General features: G+C 41.5%; 1 protein-coding gene across 6 annotated transcripts in view; it reads right to left on the bottom strand.

Moving 5' to 3' along the window:
* Positions 1-2,174: 2,174 nt before the first annotated feature.
* mycbp2 (MYC binding protein 2) overlaps positions 2,175-18,844 on the bottom strand; it is a 64,200-nt gene continuing 47,530 nt past the window's right edge. For 3 of the 6 annotated variants that reach the window (XM_040148657.1, XM_040148658.1, XM_040148660.1), the window contains 30 exons: positions 17,557-17,736; positions 15,943-16,047; positions 13,533-15,170; positions 13,203-13,372; positions 12,831-13,078; positions 12,550-12,717; positions 11,668-11,837; positions 11,370-11,569; positions 10,985-11,134; positions 10,736-10,896; positions 10,432-10,588; positions 10,054-10,278; positions 9,835-9,900; positions 9,201-9,440; positions 8,933-9,022; positions 8,755-8,835; positions 8,403-8,669; positions 7,196-7,479; positions 6,947-7,043; positions 6,682-6,801; positions 6,484-6,585; positions 6,257-6,385; positions 6,017-6,149; positions 5,714-5,817; positions 4,723-4,911; positions 4,517-4,624; positions 4,036-4,245; positions 3,847-3,954; positions 3,577-3,742; positions 2,175-3,121 (listed from right to left, as the gene is read on the bottom strand). In XM_040148657.1, coding sequence (XP_040004591.1) covers positions 3,006-3,121; positions 3,577-3,742; positions 3,847-3,954; positions 4,036-4,245; positions 4,517-4,624; positions 4,723-4,911; positions 5,714-5,817; positions 6,017-6,149; positions 6,257-6,385; positions 6,484-6,585; positions 6,682-6,801; positions 6,947-7,043; positions 7,196-7,479; positions 8,403-8,669; positions 8,755-8,835; positions 8,933-9,022; positions 9,201-9,440; positions 9,835-9,900; positions 10,054-10,278; positions 10,432-10,588; positions 10,736-10,896; positions 10,985-11,134; positions 11,370-11,569; positions 11,668-11,837; positions 12,550-12,717; positions 12,831-13,078; positions 13,203-13,372; positions 13,533-15,170; positions 15,943-16,047; positions 17,557-17,736 — 6,182 coding nt within the window. In that variant the 3' untranslated portion in view covers positions 2,175-3,005. The remainder of the gene's footprint in view (positions 3,122-3,576; positions 3,743-3,846; positions 3,955-4,035; positions 4,246-4,516; positions 4,625-4,722; positions 4,912-5,713; positions 5,818-6,016; positions 6,150-6,256; positions 6,386-6,483; positions 6,586-6,681; positions 6,802-6,946; positions 7,044-7,195; positions 7,480-8,402; positions 8,670-8,754; positions 8,836-8,932; positions 9,023-9,200; positions 9,441-9,834; positions 9,901-10,053; positions 10,279-10,431; positions 10,589-10,735; positions 10,897-10,984; positions 11,135-11,369; positions 11,570-11,667; positions 11,838-12,549; positions 12,718-12,830; positions 13,079-13,202; positions 13,373-13,532; positions 15,171-15,942; positions 16,048-17,556; positions 17,737-18,844) is intronic. The other 3 variants (XM_040148662.1, XM_040148661.1, XM_040148656.1) reach the window with 2 other exon arrangements.

Here is an 18,844-nt window from a genome sequence, read left to right as displayed (position 1 = left end):
CTCAGATTTCGTCACTTCAATAATATTACTGGGTGACCACCATATCTATGCAAGTGGAAAGAGACGCAACCAAGTGTTATTTACTGTGTTTTTAGAGCCAAATGTTGTTTGTGAAACTTTCCTCATTTTTATCTTCCTCCAATCTTAGACTGTCCACCTGTATGATGTACTTTATAATTTCTTTTAATGTTGTATTCCCCGATTTGAATTTTACATGTTCTTTGTGAATAAAGTGTTGAACTTACTTTGTAAAAGTGGACAATAATTTTCACCGATGAACTTTTTTTTTAGCAGTTTTGTAGGGATGCAACAAATAATTTGAATAATGTGCTGATGATTATCTCAATTAATCACTTCGTCTGTAGAATATCAGAAAGAAGTGAAAAATATCCATACATTTTCTTAGAATCCAAGGTGACGGCTTCAAATGTCTTTTGTCTGAGCAACAGCAACAAACCCAAAGATATTCAGTTTATAAAGATATAAAAAAAGAGAAAGGCAGAAAATTTTCATATTTTTGAGACTGAAAACAGCTATTTTTATTTTTTTGCATTTTTTGCTTGACAAATGACTTTAACAGTTAACGGATAAACAAAAGAGTTGCTGATCATTTTTCAAATGCTTGACTAATCCACTAATCGTTGCATCGCCACAATTTTTCTTTATGCATGCAACCACAGAATTTGAATAGAGTAAAAGAAGAATCCTAGGTTTTGTTTGTGCGCATCGTAATGGTGCAATGATGTAAATGACTGAATGTGATTAATCAGTGGAAATGTTAATCACGCTGTATACTGTATATCACGTGCCTCCGCCGCTGCTGTAAACCCTCAGATTTTACTTATCAGACAGTTGCTAAATCTGAGTATAAGCTGCCGCTGAACCTGAGACTAATTTTTGACAATATACTGTATAGATGAGCTTCACTAGCTGAGTATGAGATGTCCTAAAATAGTTACTTGAGAATGAGAAGACTGCCTTGTACATTTTAGTGACATAGTGAATATAGGTTGCAAAATCTGTCACAAATACAGGATGAGCCTCTCGACATCTTGACTTAATACCGGTAATAAGTAACAATGAGACATATGATTGTTCAAAAGCAAATATTTGAATGTTATGACCCTTTAATTCATTCTTCCATCATATAAACCTTCCTCCTGCCACATTCAAAACCATGTTTTTAGTGCAACTGATATTGGTTTTAGTAACGCAAACACCCAGAAGCATATATTTTGAATCCCCCCTGGATGTCAGCCCAGTGCTTCCCAACCTGGGGGGTCACAAGATAAACCTTCACAGGGTGAATTATTGGATGATTTTTACCTCTTCAGGACTCTTAAGAAACAACAAAACAAACCCACTCTTTCCTTGAACAGATAACAGCCAGTAGACATAACGAGGAGTCAGAAGTAGAAATTTGTGTTTTAGGGGGTCCCTAGCAATACTACAGGTATTTATTTTGCCTTTCACTGTGACCTGACTGAATTTTTTTTGCAGTCTGGTACGAGGAAATAAGGCAGAGTAACACATCATTGTATTTTCCCTGTCTCTGCTAAGGTGCACAAGAGTTTCAGCCTTTTGATTCTGGTATTTACATGAACCATATATGACTTTAGCTAAAACTGGGCAGTGTCATTTCTCCAATATAAAACAAATCAAAGGCCAACAGGTGGGTACTTTAGTGAAAATGTCACCACTCGTTAAGAAATGACACAGTGTATACTTTGTGAAACAGAGAACCTGGTTTATTACCATTCAACTCCATCCACCACAGATATTACAGAGCAGATTCACAAGTATTAAGCTTTTTTATATAACAGCAGCTGCTTTTTTTCCACACTCTGTTCCCCTGAACCCCCCCCCCCACCCCCCCACCCCAGTCCCACTGCCTCCTACTAGGGAAAAGCATTTCAGGTGCACAATTTTATTTGGTGTGAAGACTAGCCTCTCAAATCATTTAGCTGTAATCAGTCTCACTGTGAGGTTTTTTGTTTGTTTTTGTTTTACTGTAGGATTTGGTGCTTTTTTAAATTTTTTTTTTTGAACACAGCTGCAAATAGGATTTACATCCACCATCAGTCACTGCGGGTGCCAGGTTCCTCCTTCTCATTTCTAGACAACAAAAGAGATCCGACATGTAGAAGAGGGGGAATTTATGACTCTCTACTGTATAAAAATGTACAGTGGCTTTATTGACATACATTCCATAGGTTAAACAGCTGCAAAATAGGAGGCACACCCAGTATTGCACTTCATTAAAAGTTCTGGCTCAAAACATAACCCAGAATATCAAACAAAACTGAAGTGAAGAGTAGCAACTTCGGAATACAGCTATTTTGAATAGTATCGTTATATACAAGATTAGATAAATCGTACACTATTTTCCGCCCAAACATAATATTCTTAACAGTCTTATCCAGCAACTCATCTTTTTTTGTCCGTCAACCCATGATGCACTTGACAGTGGAGAATACTGTACAAGATTACGAAAAAGGTTTACATACAACAATATTTTAAATTTATAGTTAGGAAGCTGGAAATACGGCCTGTTCCTTTTTTTTTTTTTTTTTTAAACCCACGCTGATCCACAGTTGCCTTTAAGCAAATTTATTTCATATTCAATGTTTAATCTTGTATTGTTACACTTTAGGAGGTGTGCAACGTCTATAGAAGCCGAGGGAATACAACGGCCGCATGCAAACACGTCACAAGTTATTTTCTTTTTTTTTTTTTAATCTTCTTTTTTTTAAAATTCTATTGTTCTTTTTTTCCCCCATTCAGTTTAACTCTGAATCCAAAGGAGCCACAGCTCGTGTTCGTAGCAAGGGCCCGGATACTGATGTTGGTAGAAGAGCACACCTGAGGACTCTTGGCGTAGAGCAGAAACCCGGTCCAGTGTCCAGGAGACTTGACAATGCAAGAGCCGAGCTTCACGGCTGAGCTACAGCAGCAGCCAGAAATCACAGTAGACAAACTGGTTTTCAGTAAAAGTCTTGTGTTGTTTAGAAGGTGTGGGCATTCCTGCACACCCCACAGCCCAAGGCGAACTCCTCCCCCGTTGGCGGGTGAACCACATGCAAAGGGCACTCAGTACCCTCCAGCTGCTTGCCTTTGGGCCCTGAAACAGAGAAAAGACATGAATTACATCTCGAGTACATCTCAACTTCTTTCAATCTGGTATTTGCAGTATGTCGGTGTCTTTAAAGACACAATGGAATAAAAAAATTAAAAAAAAAAACTTTCCAAGGTCTAGTTCTATATTTTGTGTCTCTTGCTATATCCCATATATTGGTCAAAACATATTTTCGGAGTAATAATATCAAAAATCATTCCTCTCTCTTCCTGTCAAAGATTAAAAATTCTTGATGACTTGTCTTGGGGCACATATATTAATTTCTACAAACATGTGATTTGGGACCTATCATATAAAACTACATTTTACAGTTAGCTGGTGGGTCTTTGCCATAAACACTTAAGACACTACAATTGCCATTTCATTGTGACTTTAAGGTCTGCATATGTGAATCATTCAACATTTACCAGAAAAGTCTAGTCAATGGAATCATTAAGTACCTGCAGGACAATGGGGCAGTTCCTCCTTGGGGACACTGGTCATCCTCTGGAAGTCATCGTGGCAGGCGTTACAGAAGTGGGTGGTGCCAAAGCAGAAGAAAACAGCCACCGAGCAGCAGTAACGACATTTATACTCGAGGAAGTCTGTTCCGTGCTTGGAGCACATCTGGTGGTAGTAAAAAGTACACATCAGGGGTAAGTTCATATTTTATTTTATGAGTACAGATAAGCACCATTTTAAAAAGTCAGACCAAGACATCATTTACCCACCTGAGCCCTGGAGACATCTGAGCATGCTCCACAGATCAGTTCACTGGGGTCGTAGTCATCTCCCTGTCCTGCCTCTGCATCGCAGCGGGCCTCTCCACCAAAGTAGGCCTGGAAAAAAAAGGATACCATTCATTCTCCACCCCTAAAAAAACATTCGAATTATTATTGCATCTTTAGTTTACATGGTACCTTCTTGCACTTGTAGCAGACATAGTATGCGTATCTGTTCATGGCAAAGCCTGCAGGATCGTTGTGGAAGCGTGCTCCTGGTGTAGTTATTGCCTCACTCTTATGCAGACCCTCATACTCCAGCCTCATCAGAGCCTTTCTCCTCACATCCTCATACAGCTCCTTGATAGGGTCGAGCAGGTCCTTGATCACTGAGTGATTGATTTTGTTCTGGAGGCAAACAGTGAAACAAAGAAACCAGTTCTAGTTCACAAAGGTAGTTCTGTTGAGTTACTGTACGTGTCAACGGCATTTCACAAAGATCACAGCAAACAAAGCAGTCAGTCTGCAAGAGAAAGCGTCACAGTAATCTGAGCTTTTTCAACAAAGCACTTATGCAAACTGAGCTCAATCAACTTTGAGGCGTGGTGGAAACCGTTTTTTTATCTCTTTTGTTAATAAATTAATCTCTTAAGTCAGTCAGGCTCAGGCAACGTCTTACCTTACAAATTGGACACAACATGAACCCAAATGTGATTCGGGGCCCAAGCCAACGGTTTTCAAGAACACGACGAGTACACTGAAGGTGGAACACATGAGTGCAGTCCAGCTATGGACAGAACAAAGAGTCAAAAATTAAATAAGAACAAATTTGAATCCAGAAGTGAAAATCTTACACATAATGGACAAAGTCATATTTAGAGCTACCTGTACTGCAGGAGCAGCAGAGAGGGCTTCTGTGAAGCAGATCATACACATGTCATCTGCATCTTGTTTCAGACAACCAGTGCTCTTGTCACAGCCATGCAGACAAGGAAGGCAGGTCTCCTCATTCTTAACTCCTCCACAGGGGTGTCCACATGGGTGAGTCTTACTGCACGCCAGTTTAGCGTACTCCTAAAGGAGAACACATGAAAGAAACCGGTGAGGCTTGAGGAAATACAGCCAACAAGTTAATTTCATTACAAATTATACTGTAGGCTTAGATTTGGTCTTAAATTTCTTTATTATAAAATATACACTTTACTACAGAACTGTACATTACCCAGTTTGCTTCTTGTGTAGGTATTTGTTCATTTCCTAATTGGGTGGTAATGACCTCAGTCTATTATTTTTGAGGCAATTAAAGTTTAGGATCTCAAAGGATGGGATACTTCAGCTCTATCAGTGTTCTTGAATCACACGCATCTAATCAAGTAATATAAATATTCTACAACAATCTTTCCACTCAGCAAGTCCTCAAATTCCACCCCTCAAGAAAAAGACTCTTGTCACTTAACACCAAAACCTGTCATCCCTATTTTGACTTAGGTACAGTGTTTTAACCAAACTGGTCTAGGCTATTTTTTTGTCTTCATGGAATATAGTTATAATTAATTAATAAAAATATAACTCCATTTAATAAGAAAAAGGCACCTGTTTTTACTGGATAGACAGATTTTAGTTAAAATAAAAGTACAGTTAGTTAGTTAGTTAAAATAAAAGTATAATAATTTAGGTTTATTATCATTTTTGTACATGTGTTTATGTTGTGTGTATTTTGAGAAAAGAAAAAAAACTTAAAATATATATTTTATATATTTTTTTTTAGAGCTTCAACTTCTCTATCAAAACAATGGTTTTACACGACAAAAATTACCAGAAGGATATCCAGATAATAGGTGGTCAAGTGTTCGTGTTTATAGTTGATGTTAAGTACCTGACAGTCTGGGTCTGAGCAGACACTGCCCACTGCAGACAGCTCGGTGCCATTCCTCGTACCACAGAACCTGCAGGCATCTGAGCTGCTGGAGGCTGGTTTACCTATAAAAATATCAAGATTTGTCAGACCAGGTTTACATGCATTGAAGGAAGGCATGAGGAAATTCTGGCGATACAAAGGTTTGAAACCCAACATAATTTTTTAATATAATGGCACAGTTTAAGCATGTTTTTCAGTAACATAGTAACAACACCAACTACAGTCATACAGAGTTACCGACATGCTCTGTTTCTATGTTACCTGTGTGCTCTCTGAACTCCACCATAGCCTTCATAGTCTTTGAGTCAGCCAGAGCCATGAGCCAGAAGAGCTTGGTCCTCCCACAGCCTTCGTGGAGATCCACCTTTATGGCCTCCTCCTCCTCCTTGAACACCTGAAATCAGTCATGAAAATACGATTTGACACCTGCCCATTCTACTCCACATTCCTACTATTAATTGTTTCAGATTATTCGTATTCTGGTCAACAACTAAAACTAACCTGTCTCTGGTGAGAGCGTGTGCGTCGGTGCAGGTGGAGGAAGCGGTCACAGTCAGTGCAGAGATTGCCACACATGTTACACAGTATGATGGCTGCTGTCTCACCGTCGTCATGGTTGTCACACATGGGCTGTGGATAGAAGCAGAGGATGTTAATTAGTTATTCTTTTGATTATCTTTCAATTATTTTCATACAGTGCATATCGCGGCCTTTTATGTTATTCTCACCATCTGTTTCTGCTGTCCATCTTTGCCCATCCAGCGACCAGACGACAGCCTGTCTACATGGTCCTGGTCTAGCACACATAGTGACGCTAAAGCCAGCCACAGCTATGAGGCAGAACAGGTAATTATATAGGATTACTTAATACCCTGTGTTTTTAAACATAGATTCATGCTGTCATATGTTGAACTCTGTAACCATACCCTCGTGGTGGCAATACAGCGTACAGGGGACCGATGCTCCTCCTCCATTTTAGTCAGGGCTATAATGGTCTCAGCTATTGCATTTTTGGTGACTCTGGACCAAGCATCTGAAAGGTGGCCCTGAAAACAGCATATGACTCTCTTGTAAGTACTTTTTTTCCTGTGCAACAGAGTTCACAAAATACAAAAACTATGACTAAGATGCCGAATCTGGTTCGATGCAGGCAGTTAAAGGAAGGGATCGATTAAAAAACCTGGAACTTACAGCGGCCATGTCTTTAACCAGCTTTATGATGATCTCTGCAATCTGGGGAGGAGTGGAGCCTTTCATCCACCAGTGGCTTTCCCCTCTGCGGATGTAGCTGAACAGAGCAGGAAGGGGCAACATGCATAAAAACCTAACCAAACCCCACCCATATAAATCTAAAGAACACAAACTGAGTGAGTTAATGTTGTTATGACTCTCATAAATTATATACTTTTGAGCATCCCAATAGGCCTAGAAGAAACTCACCTGGAATTGAAGATCATGGGCAGTGTGACAGTGGTGACCCCTTTGCCAGCAGCCATGCCAGCTGTGCCAGAGATTGTGGTGCCTTTGGCTTTCAGCTGCACAGTGAGGGCTTTTGCGATGCAGCCCAGGAACATGTCAAGGATGCCGAGCTTGTTCCAGTCACCCTTCTCTGTGGAGTGGATGATATCACTGATGTCTGCTGGCGGCAGAGCCTTCACCCCAATGATGCTGGCAAGTCGCACCGGTGTCACCTCTGGAAGGACACGTCTAAGCAAAGATGTCACCTGAGAAGAGACAAGATCAGATAGCGAACGAGAACTTTTAATTTGTCTAGTGTCACAAGGTATTTAGCTAAACATGCACACACAGAAAACAAATCCTTATAAAACACATTATTTGAAAGTATGTGTTATGCCTACACACTAATTCCACAAGCACAAATTTATTTAAATGGACAAAATTTGATCCCAGCTGGATCTTTGTCAGGTCAAAATGTTTAAAATTGGTCCCCACACCGGGCTCCAATAAGCTCCATAAGCACAGATGTTCCTCTTCTCATCTATGCTGATTTTAAATAGCCTTTTATGTGTCAAAGCTATAAAAGATTAAAAATATAGTATCTATGATATTAGCAGTCTATACAAACTAATAGATAAATAACCAACCATAGTTAAACGTTTACATAGCAGTATTTTTATTTCATAACATTCGATACATACTGCATAAAGAACAGACCTGATCTGACCGATTGCAGTTCTTCATGACCACATTGTGGACAACAGTGGGTGACAGTACTTGGTTCATGTTTGCTTTCATGAATGTTAGGTCTTAAGATCCTTTGCTATGTGTAATTCAAAGATCAAATCATTGTAGTGCAGTGTGTGCATGTTAAAAGGTACCCCGTAGAGGTTTTGACCACTAGTAGCACTTAGGAGCACTATTTTCATGAGTAGGTCCCTGTTTTGTTTGTGTCGTTTGTGTCGTGCGTCCATTAAAAAAATGATGAACATTCCTGCAGCCAGTTTCATTTTGTTCCACTGATTGACAGCTGGTGGCAGTAATGTGCCAAGAAACATAGCAATGGGCCAGTAAATGCAGGTAATGAAAGCACGGATTTAATTTGTTTACAAGAAATCTCCACAGGGTACCTTTAAACACTAAACTGCACATGAATAATCTCTAGTTATGTGTGTGTGTCCTTGCCCACCTGTCTCTGTACTCGTGGGGAAGCCGTGTGTAGCAGAGAAAACAGGTCTTGCATGAGTGTTAGCTGCTGAGCGAGATACTGGCGACCCACATTGGAGCCACTCAGAGCCAGGACCATGGACAGGAGCTCAAAGCAGTAGGCGTCCGATGAGGCGTCGTCGTCACTGGGCTGGGAATTGGCGTTCTCTTTGCTGGAGATGGCGTGCTCCCACTCCTCCCTCACACGTGTGGCCTCCATACGGATGGCCTGGACGATGTGGGCGCACACCTGGAATTGAGTACACATGCTAGGTTAGAGAACTGAAATTATAATAATTCATCCTGTTGAATGGTCAGAGGAACTGATTATTTACCTGTTTCTGCAGGTTAGTTAGTTTGCTCCTGCTGAAAATGATTCCCACCATGTGCTCTTTAAGATCTGCATCAGATGTTACCTATACACAAAAATACAATAAGAGTAAAACATCAGGTTAGAGGTCACTAAATATGCAAGACAGTTAAACAGGTCACTTAAATTATCAGAGTGCAGACCTTGTCTTCTCCCTCTGGTGATGAAAGCAGGTTTTTCTCCTCCTGTTCTGGGGTCGGCTCTGCATCTCCACAGATTAGTTTTCCAAAGACCTAAATTTACACAAATAAGTAGTAACAGTAAAGTTTTCAAGGAACACCAGCTTTTTGCACCAAAAATGTAATATCTGCAAAACGTAAAGGTTTTAAACAGAACGTTTAGTATGGTAATAGAAAAATAACCTGTCGTCAGGTGATTATAAGGCATATGGCCCGAGCAGTTACAACAGACCTGTGACGTGATGAGCCGGAAAACTCTGAGGGTCTCAGCCTCGCAGTTCTTCTGCTGGGCCACGCTAGCTGAGATCTGTCCAGGAATCTTGATGGTCTCACCCTCTTTCCAACCAAGGACCTTCACCTGGCGCACCCTCAGGGTGTTTTCAGGACCTTTCAGCTCCACCTTGATCACATGATGATCTCCTCCAGGAAGCTCACTTGTCACCCAGCCCATGTGACGTGAGTCGAGGTCAACCTAGAATGAAAAGGCATAGGGGTGTTCATAGAGCTGCGCCGCATGTGCATGTAAATCTGTAGTGTATTAACCGCAGTGCACTTTATAAAAACAACCCTTTAATTTTATGCTCCACTGTTTATACATCCCTTGATTCCAAGGGAGTCAATATAATTTGGAAGACAGACAAAGTTAGTGATTGATATGTACAGTTATATATAGCAGCTGCAGCAAAGAGACAACAGGTCACCTGTGTTTGTGTTTTGAAAATAGCGTTTATGTGAGTCACAAAGACTCACAGACTTCAAACAGACTCTTTAAACTTTAATAACAGCCAAAGCCAAAATTATACTAGTTATACTCCATTTCCACATTCTCAACTAAATTGTTGTGAAGCCATAGACACTGACCATACCTGTTTAATTCTGCAGAGGTCCTCTATTGCTTTTCCACACAAGAATGTCACTGATGTGACTTTGTTCTGTGGAGGGAAAAATAAATTCACTGAAATCCTTAAGAAAACCCATATAAATACATTATCATCATCAATTCCACTGTGGCCACAGTTTTACATTTATACTATAAAAAGTAGTTGTTTTTTTTTTTATTCCCAAACAATTCAATGTTCCCCTACCCCGATGTCTCTGGAGTTGTCCACGTGAACAGACACGTTGGAGGCGTTTATGCCTTTCACACAGCTGATGGTGATGCTCTTGGTTTTGTTCTTGTCCTCATCTCCAGATTCCCAGAAGGTCTCTGTGGAGCCATCTGTTAGGCTGCCAATCATGGCAGGACGACTGGATGTCTTGATGTCCACTACAGTGGTCAGATCCTTCAGACAGGTCACCAGGCAGAGATCCTATCACCACATAAAGACACATTGGCATCAGGTCAATGCATGACAGATGGATATCAATAAGACGCTAACTGTTGGTTAAATCGGTCTTGAACAACAGAAGACAGATCTGGTGTATAATTAAGTAAATAAGTAATTAAGTGGTTGTTTTCTTGCCTGGCTCATTGCTTCGTAGCCGGACTGCACACTGATGTTGAAGCTCTCCTCACTGTCTCCATCATCCGACTTGGACAAAATATTGTTGATGTGATGGAAAACGTTGCTCTGGTGGAGGAACTGGTGGTCCGACTGCTTGAACTTGAGACTCCAACACCTGAAAGAACGAGTCATAAACATTAATATTCCTCTACAATGTGAATGAAACTTAGAACTGGCAAAAATACAAAGGAGGTAGTGACAGTTACAATCGTGAAGCAATTTGTTGCTAGTAAACTGGCATATTTCGTGCTAGAAATTCTACCTAAGTGCCATCTGCTGAAGTGAACTGCCACTTGGCAGTGACATCATGAGGTCAGAGATGGTCTGAAGGAGGCGGTGGAAAGTGTGAGGGAGAGGATGAGCTGCTTCCCCGGCTATAACAATATCTGACAGAGGGTGTTCACAAACGCCAAGGTCTCTTTCCTGTAGGGCACAGAGTGGAGATATTCATAATTAGAGGATGCAACAACAAAGCAAAATTAATCAGGTATGCTTTTTGACCACTCATTACCTGCTCAACATTTTCTTTGTTCCCCTTGTTCTCATCATCTTCCTCATCCTCTGGTTCAAAGGGCGACGGGGTGAGAGATGCTACAAAATGCCAAAGGATGTCGTGCAGAGAGGTGGTTTGGATCACATTGCACAGCAGCCAGTTGAATGCCTGACAGGGACACCAAGAGTAAATCAGACTAAGTAGTCTTATGATTACATAGAGACAATACTAGACTCAAATTAAAATATATTAGCTCATTAGGAACACAAAACTAATTGATTCACTGATAATATCCAGCCAACTAGTTGCCTATAACTCTGATTCACTGCTGTACAATAAGCAATAGTTATAGCACAATTGAGCTCTGAGATTGAGATAGATATTGCAGCCCAGAGAGCTGTACCTCCATGGCAAACACTCTGCAGGCAGACTTCCTCAGTGCATGCTTCATGGCCACCTCCAGGCCCTCCAGATCATGGTGCTGGATAACAAAAGCCAAGACAGGCCACTGGAAGTTCCTCTCCCCCTTACTGAGAGAGCCGTGGGCTGAGATCAGCCGAGAGAGCTCTGGAGACGGGTGCCTCAACAGGGAAGAGCCCACCTCTGAATGGGGGACAGAGCAGGTCAACGTAACAGATGATGCTGTGACTCATTTGACACTGAGTATCCCTAATCATTTCTTAAAAGTTATATGTTATTACCTGCATCACCACTATGGACCCTGCGTCTGGGCACGGCTTTGACCCGGGCTGGGGAGGGCGAGTGTTGCTTGTCATACTCAGAGGCTACGACTGAGTAAGATCTCTGAAACACGGTACGCTTAGCCGTGTCGCTGTCTGTGATTGGACTGGTCTCAAGACTAAAAGAGAGCCCGTAAAGACAAACATACATAGATACTGTTTAACCTCACATTAAAATATCTTTGAAGACATCAAATCCTTTCTGACTTTTAACATAGTACTAGATTAAGTATGTTTTTTTTTTTTAAAGTTTATTTGTTAAATTACTGCCAAAATCTGTTCACATCTATACGTCCATCCATCTCTTCCTCACACCCTCAATAGTTGCTGAAAAGTACCGTGCACTGTTTTGTCTGCAAAAACATTTTCTTCAGAAAAATACAGTTTTCTTTGCTTGACAAAAAAAACAAAAAAAACAAAAAAAAAACTTAATTAGCCCTAAACAGAAAATGAAGAAGCCGGGATCTTTTGTACTGTGTAAGATGAGGGTGGTCATGATAACGAGGCAAAGCAATTAACATTTGCTTGCTTTCAAACTGTATAGGGTGCAGGGGAGAGAGAGGGAGGCAGGGAGGATGGCGTATATCTGCATGAAAAAAAGGGCATTATCTGCTGGTCTGCTCTGAACATCCATTCAGTATTCAGGGGAAGTTAAATTAAATATTTCAATAACTATAAAAACAATATGCAACCCGATCTGCAGTTGTATTAAATATTTAGAATGTGTGTCTATTTAGTTCATAAACAGCAGAAGGTGGTGCCGTGAGTAACGGCAGGAATTTACGCATACCAATGACAGAGAGTGGAAGATATTAAGGAAATAGTACGAGTAAGATGTTTTACCTGGGGGGCATTGATTTCATGTTGCTCTCAGGTTCCTCAAACACATTGGGGCAGGCATCTGGGGTGACTGAAATGTAGGGTGCAGGAACAGATGTGGAGCGCAAATACCTCATCTCATCTTGGAAGAGGTTATCGTCTTGGTATGCTCCAAAGTTCTCTGTGTGTTGCCTGGGGATTAATGGGGGGGGTGAGAGCGCCTCAAATCATTATGCAAACACATACTATTGTAAATTTTTCTTATCTATAGAAGGCAACCTATTATTAACCGAGCTGATAGCTACCTAGCTAGTGTCTGTAGGTAGAGACAGCCCATTTTATTGGGGAGTTCGTCCGACACCCCCTCCTTAAGGCTTGGAAGCAGGTGGGAATGCAGGGGCCGGGGAGGGTGGTGGCACAGCATGCTTGGCTCGGCAGCACTGCTGAGGGACAGCAGGAACAAAGCGTTTGCCCGAATCACCTGGTGGGCCTCCATTGTGGGCAGTGCTCTTGGGGTCTTCACTTGCAGAGGTTTCTTCCTTGACTGCTTTACCTGGCAAAGACCATGTAGATTGGGTTTGGTTCAAGCAGTCAGTGTGATGAAAAAAGCTGAGGGTATTTCAATAAAAGGACGACACAGATTTAAGTGCTAAAATCATGCAGCAGCATTAGAGTACCTTTTCCCTGGCAGCAGTTTGTTTCTCTCTGAGGTATTTTTCGCGACAGCGATCACAGACCAGGTACCAGGTGCTGCCTCCTATGCCTCCATCTCCACAGTTCCCAGCCCAACCACCACAGAAGTGGCCAATACTGTTATAGCCCTGTCCTCCAGCATAGCGTCCACAACCTGTCACAGAAATACAAAGGAGGGATATTAAAAGCACATATTTTAAATTAATGCCACATTAATCAAAATTGCAGTGTGAAACTAACATACTAAAAGACTATCTGAATGACTAATGTACTTACACCTAACCATAAAACTCTAAGACGTCCGGAATTCATACCTGGGTGAGCCTGTCTCATATGGTAGGTGACAGGATACGGGTGAGATTCCCCACACAGCTCACAGATAGTGTCTTTCTCTGGTCCACCCATGGCGAGCTGTGCCATCTCTCCAAACAGATTCCCTCTTGGACGCACCTCTGCCTTCTCCCTTTTCTTCTTCTCCTTCTTTGACTTTTTACTGTCTTTTTCATGTTCTTTCTTTTTTAGGATGGCGCTGGACCCTGGGCTGGGGAAGATCATGTTCTGAGTTGCTGCCTTGATGGTAGCCATTGATATATCCTCCCAGAATGCCACCAAATGCTGTAATGTTAATGGTAAGATTGACTTTGCCCTCATGGAGGGATGAGAAGTCATATCATAGGAAATAGCCTCTCCTTTCCCATCTTCACATTTCTCTGGCAATGGAGGTTCCTTCAGCATGGACAGTACCTTGTTTTTGTTGATGCTGCCCATTTTAGAGATGTCTGGGCCATGTGGAGCAATATTAAACATGTTAAGTGCAGAGGAAATCTCTAAAGAGTGGCGGTTCTTTAACTTACTTTCCTTCTCCTCAGCACCCTGTCCTCCCAGGGAACTGCGGATCGGGGCATGCTCTTTGGTTAAGTCTGGGTTGAACTTGAGGAAGGAGGAGCAGGCCATAGCATCGTGGACAATACCCTCATGCCAAAGGAATGCTGCGAAGACTGCTCGTGCACATTCAGCCACAGAGGGTGACATGGCCTGTTTGGCAGGCTCTGTGATCCTTGATGTACTCTCACCTTTAAAAAGAGGCCCAGATTTGTCCTTCTTAGGGCGCGTGTGTCGACTGGAGGTTTTGCGGCTGACTTTAGGTGAAGAGCGGCTCTCTAGTTCTTCTTTGACCGGGGCTTTGCCAATGCTAAAGTGCACCTTACATGAGCCTTCTTCAGCATTACGGACCTCCACATTCTCATCATTGGTGTCCTCGTTGGAGAGAAGAGCACTGGAAGTGCATACCTCCACTACTTCACTGTGGAGGTTCTCTTGTGTTACATGTGGAGAAGGAACACGGTTCTCTGCATTAGTGCTCAAACCTTTATTTGGATCTTTAGGAGACAGTTTGGGTTTGGGGGAGGTAGATCGGCCTCTAAGTGGCTCTGTAAGTGGAACCTTCTTCTTTCTGAGTGTGTCTGGGTCCAGAGTGTATGAATCCGATTTGGATCTCTCCCTGGGAGGGTCTAGTCGGGCTTTGGAGGATGGACTAACTTTAGGTGGGAGGTTCTTGTCATGGTGGGTTGAAGAGGAGTGCTGGGAGGAGGTGTTAGAGGGACTCGACCTGCCTGAGGAGGATACACCTTTTTGTTTGGGAGAAGAGGAACGAGAGCCAGGGTTTGGGGACTCAGCCCGAAGTCCTGAGGTTCTACCATCTGCCTTTAGAGCTTGCAGAGTGTTGTGATTGGGCGAATGAGAGCGACTATGAGAGTCAGACCTCAGTTTGGCTGTGTCTGACCGCAGGATGAGGGCTTCACTGGCTGAGAGTCCAACCTCACCCGTCTTGATCCTGCTCTGTTCAGATGAGCGGCTTCCCCGACTCTCCTGTTTGGGCGAGCGATTTTCCTGACGTTGTTTGGAGGCTGGGGACATGGGCCGTGCACCAGACATTAGGCTCCCTCGTTCACCTAAACGTTGATAATTCAATCACAGTTACACCACAAAACAGGGCATCATCAGTGGTAAGAGTTTAACCATTTACTGTAACCCTAGATACAACACTCAGCATCTGAGTGAAAAACAAAAATGTAATGTTAAAAAGATAAGGTAAAATGAAATGAAGGGCAGAAAGACAGAGATAACTTAAGTCCCAAAGGTGGAAGATGTGGACAATGTGTACATTGTAAAGCAAATGATAACAGTCAGTGATACATTTTCTTAAAACAAACTTTGTTGACTTTTACTTTAGGTGTTTCTCCCTGCTTTGTGAATTAACAGACAAACTCTTATATGGATGAGGATAGCTAGTGGACCATGGAGGAGCTGATGAAAAATGAATTCCAGCCCAGTTCCGGGACCTCTCCTACTAATACTGGATTGAGCCTTGTTGATGACCAGAAACAAGGCAATTAGCCTATTAACTGCAAACATTCTAAAATTTTGTGGAAGTCAGTCAGTAGCATTTCAATTCTACCCAATTTTAAACTGAACTTAGATTCAAAACTCATGTGTTTGTCAGGTACTAACTTCAGTTTTTCCTTTTTATTATATTATTGTGTTTATAATATACAGTTTTAAAGGTTAGCACTAACACAAGGTGCCCAAAATATTATTCACAAGCTTAAGTACAAAGCATTTAGGATTACATTTTTATTAACAACAGAAGCTGCTGTGATTTTCAGGAGCTCCTACCCACCCTCTGTTCAGTCTGAGGGAGGCATGCATGTTGTGATTACCCACCCTTTTGCCTTAAGGCGAGAGATGAGAGAGCAGTACCATGCCCAGCCACGGACACACTGCTTTTGTGCGCATGCTCGCGAGAAGCGAGGCTGCGAGATGAACCATCTACAGCGGAAAACAGTGGAGCAGGTAAACAAACAAGCCATGGAATGCAAGGAGACCACCACAGAGAGAAAGAAAGAGAGCATAAAGAGGCAATGGGGTCAAGTCAATACGGCGAAATAGAAAGAAGCAAAAGGACAACACGTTAAAGTGAGGGAACAATCAATAGATAGGTAGAGAGAATGATAGACATGAAGAGAGAAACACTTATAAGAGGAAAAGAGCTTACAGAACCCTAGAGGTGTGATGGAGAAAAAATAATAATTTGTCCGCACTATTTCGTAATTCGTGCTCTTAACTGGATACACATGTTGTCTACTCCCTTCTTGTAGAGGGCCGCAAACACCTTTGGCACGCTGCATTCAGTTAGTTAGGAGTTTGAAGACGACGACAAAGACGACATCTACAAAGCACTCCAGAACCCTGAAGTTTTTGTAAACATCTAAAATATCAAAGGTTTTGTCTCAAAAATAACAACATTGTGTTTCACAACTAAAACCCAAAATATATCCTCATATCTCTGCCCAAGATAAAAATAAAAAATGATTTAATCCATGTTATCCATAGTCACAGTGCGAATGGTACATGCAAGATAAGACTAATTGTATGAAGGCGATGAGTTACCGATATGCTAAGTAGAGAGAATTCATAATTTTTTTCTCCATAACATCTCAATAAGAAATAGAACCAGGTAAAGAAAAAAATTAACACGAGTAGAGAGAAAGAAGCACAGAAGAAAATAGAGACAGGGAGAAAGAAAGCTATTCAGGCTGAAAAAGTTACAGACAGATAAACAGATATCTTGGATCCTGTTGTAAGATAATTTCTTTTAATTTTTTATTTTTTTTTACTTTAAATTATCACACAAGAGAAGAAATTAAGAATATCTGTAATATGTAAAATCATTACTGATGTGAAATTTTGCTGTTTTAGGAGGGTATTGTAGACTGAAAACAAACAACTACTTAGTTGTTTACATTTGCAGTGAAGCCCTGGGCTGGTTGAGGCAGAAAACTCAACAAGGTGTTGATTAAGGATGGAAGATGCAGATCTATAGTTAAAGCAGCAATGAAGATGATGACAAAAAGGGGGAAAGGCACACTAAACAGGAAAGCAAGCGGAGAAATTAGCAACTCAGCCTGTTTCTTCAGCACATGGCAAAGAATATCACTTTTAACAAGATGTTTAGTCTAGTATTAAAGTTTGAAATCTTGTTTGTAAAAACAAGTGAAAATAACTGTAAATGTATATTTTTTTAAAGCAGTGTCATCTGACTTGTTTATTTTTTTAGAAACAAGATTTAAACATTGAATAATAGACATGTTGGCTTGTTATGGATATTTCTCAATTGTAGAACATAACTACACCGTTATGTGTCACACATCACTGCTGCCCTTCCCAGAAAAACATAAAATAAAATGAATGGAGAACAAATCCGGAAAACAAAAAGCTGTGAGGAAAAGGAGCAACACCTGTGCAAGCAAGCGCTGTCAGAAAGCAGGACAGACTTACTCAGAAGCTGTGGTTGTGGCTGAGACAGTTGGGAGGGGGATTGTCCAAACACAAATGGACTGTGGACAAGGGAGGAGGAGGAGGGAGGTTGGGCGGCTTGCTCAAATACGGAGGAGGAGGGAGCTGCTGAGAGGAAAGGCCCAGACTGAATGGAATTCAGTATGGCACTCAACCGGTCACCTGCAAACATGGAGACAGAGGAAGGGGAAAAACTACAGCTTATACTATGGTTTGAGGGTTCCAAAGGGGGATGAGGGTCATTCACTGTTCATTTTCTATCAGTCAGTCATCCAGTCATCTCCCATAACACAATAGATGTGTGGAATGGGAGGAGCTATTATGGGCATTCAGGGTCCTGGAAGTTATAATTCTGTTCATTTTCTGCATAGATAACATTACGTGACTGGCAATTGGAGGACTTCCAAGGCTTAGAATGGGCACGAAACTCTGCTGGTTAGAGGAGAAGTGAAGAAAGTACAAAAGGCGAACAGCTGTGTCAGGAATCATATGGAAAAACTGAAGGAGACAATACAACTATGATTCCCCAGGAGCATTTTGGTAAAACAACATCCAATCACCGATCTCCAAATTCTGTTGCATGCACTACTAATGCATATGCAAGGGGGTTAAAGATTACACTTCATAAAAACCTAAATAATATGATGAGCTGTTTAAAATCCATTTGCTTTTGGATCCTTCGACAATTTTAAATGAATCCAGCAGCTATGACGTGGGGTTTTTTTCTAATTTGCAACAACGAAGCATTCTGAATTTGCTATAGCTCTGATTTGCACGTCAGACTGGCTTCCTCTCCAGAGCAATGTCGGATGTTGTAGTATTAGCCATTCGCCATCCCAAACCAATAAAAAAAGGGGACTTCGCAGAAAGTGTCTATAAAGATAAAGTAATGGGAAAATATCTAGAAAACACCACTGTTTTTATGATGAAGAACACTGATAATATAATTAACAGAAAACTTTGGATAGAACTTCAGTTTTAAAAATCCTTCCAGAACCAGCAGCTCCTCCCATTTCACAAGTCTAATTGGGGAAAAGATATATCGAGGGAGGGGCAGAGAGGGGTCTCTTCTTATGTGTTCATTTCAAGAATCACACTATGAAGAAAGTCTGCATGACCACATCAGAAGATCCAAAGACATGTTCAGGGGGGAAAAAATGGGCCATTCTCCATATACTGTATATTAAGCTGACACTGCATCAGTCCTCATTCAAAACCTCTCACCCCTATCACAGTAGTCTCCCAGTCTCTTGACACAACCGTTGTTCAG

Source organism: Xiphias gladius, chromosome 16 (genome assembly GCF_016859285.1).
Source record: "Xiphias gladius isolate SHS-SW01 ecotype Sanya breed wild chromosome 16, ASM1685928v1, whole genome shotgun sequence".
Classification (NCBI taxonomy): domain Eukaryota; kingdom Metazoa; phylum Chordata; class Actinopteri; order Istiophoriformes; family Xiphiidae; genus Xiphias; species Xiphias gladius.
Note: the sequence above shows the minus strand (reverse complement) of the source record. Positions and strands in the feature narration are given on the sequence as shown.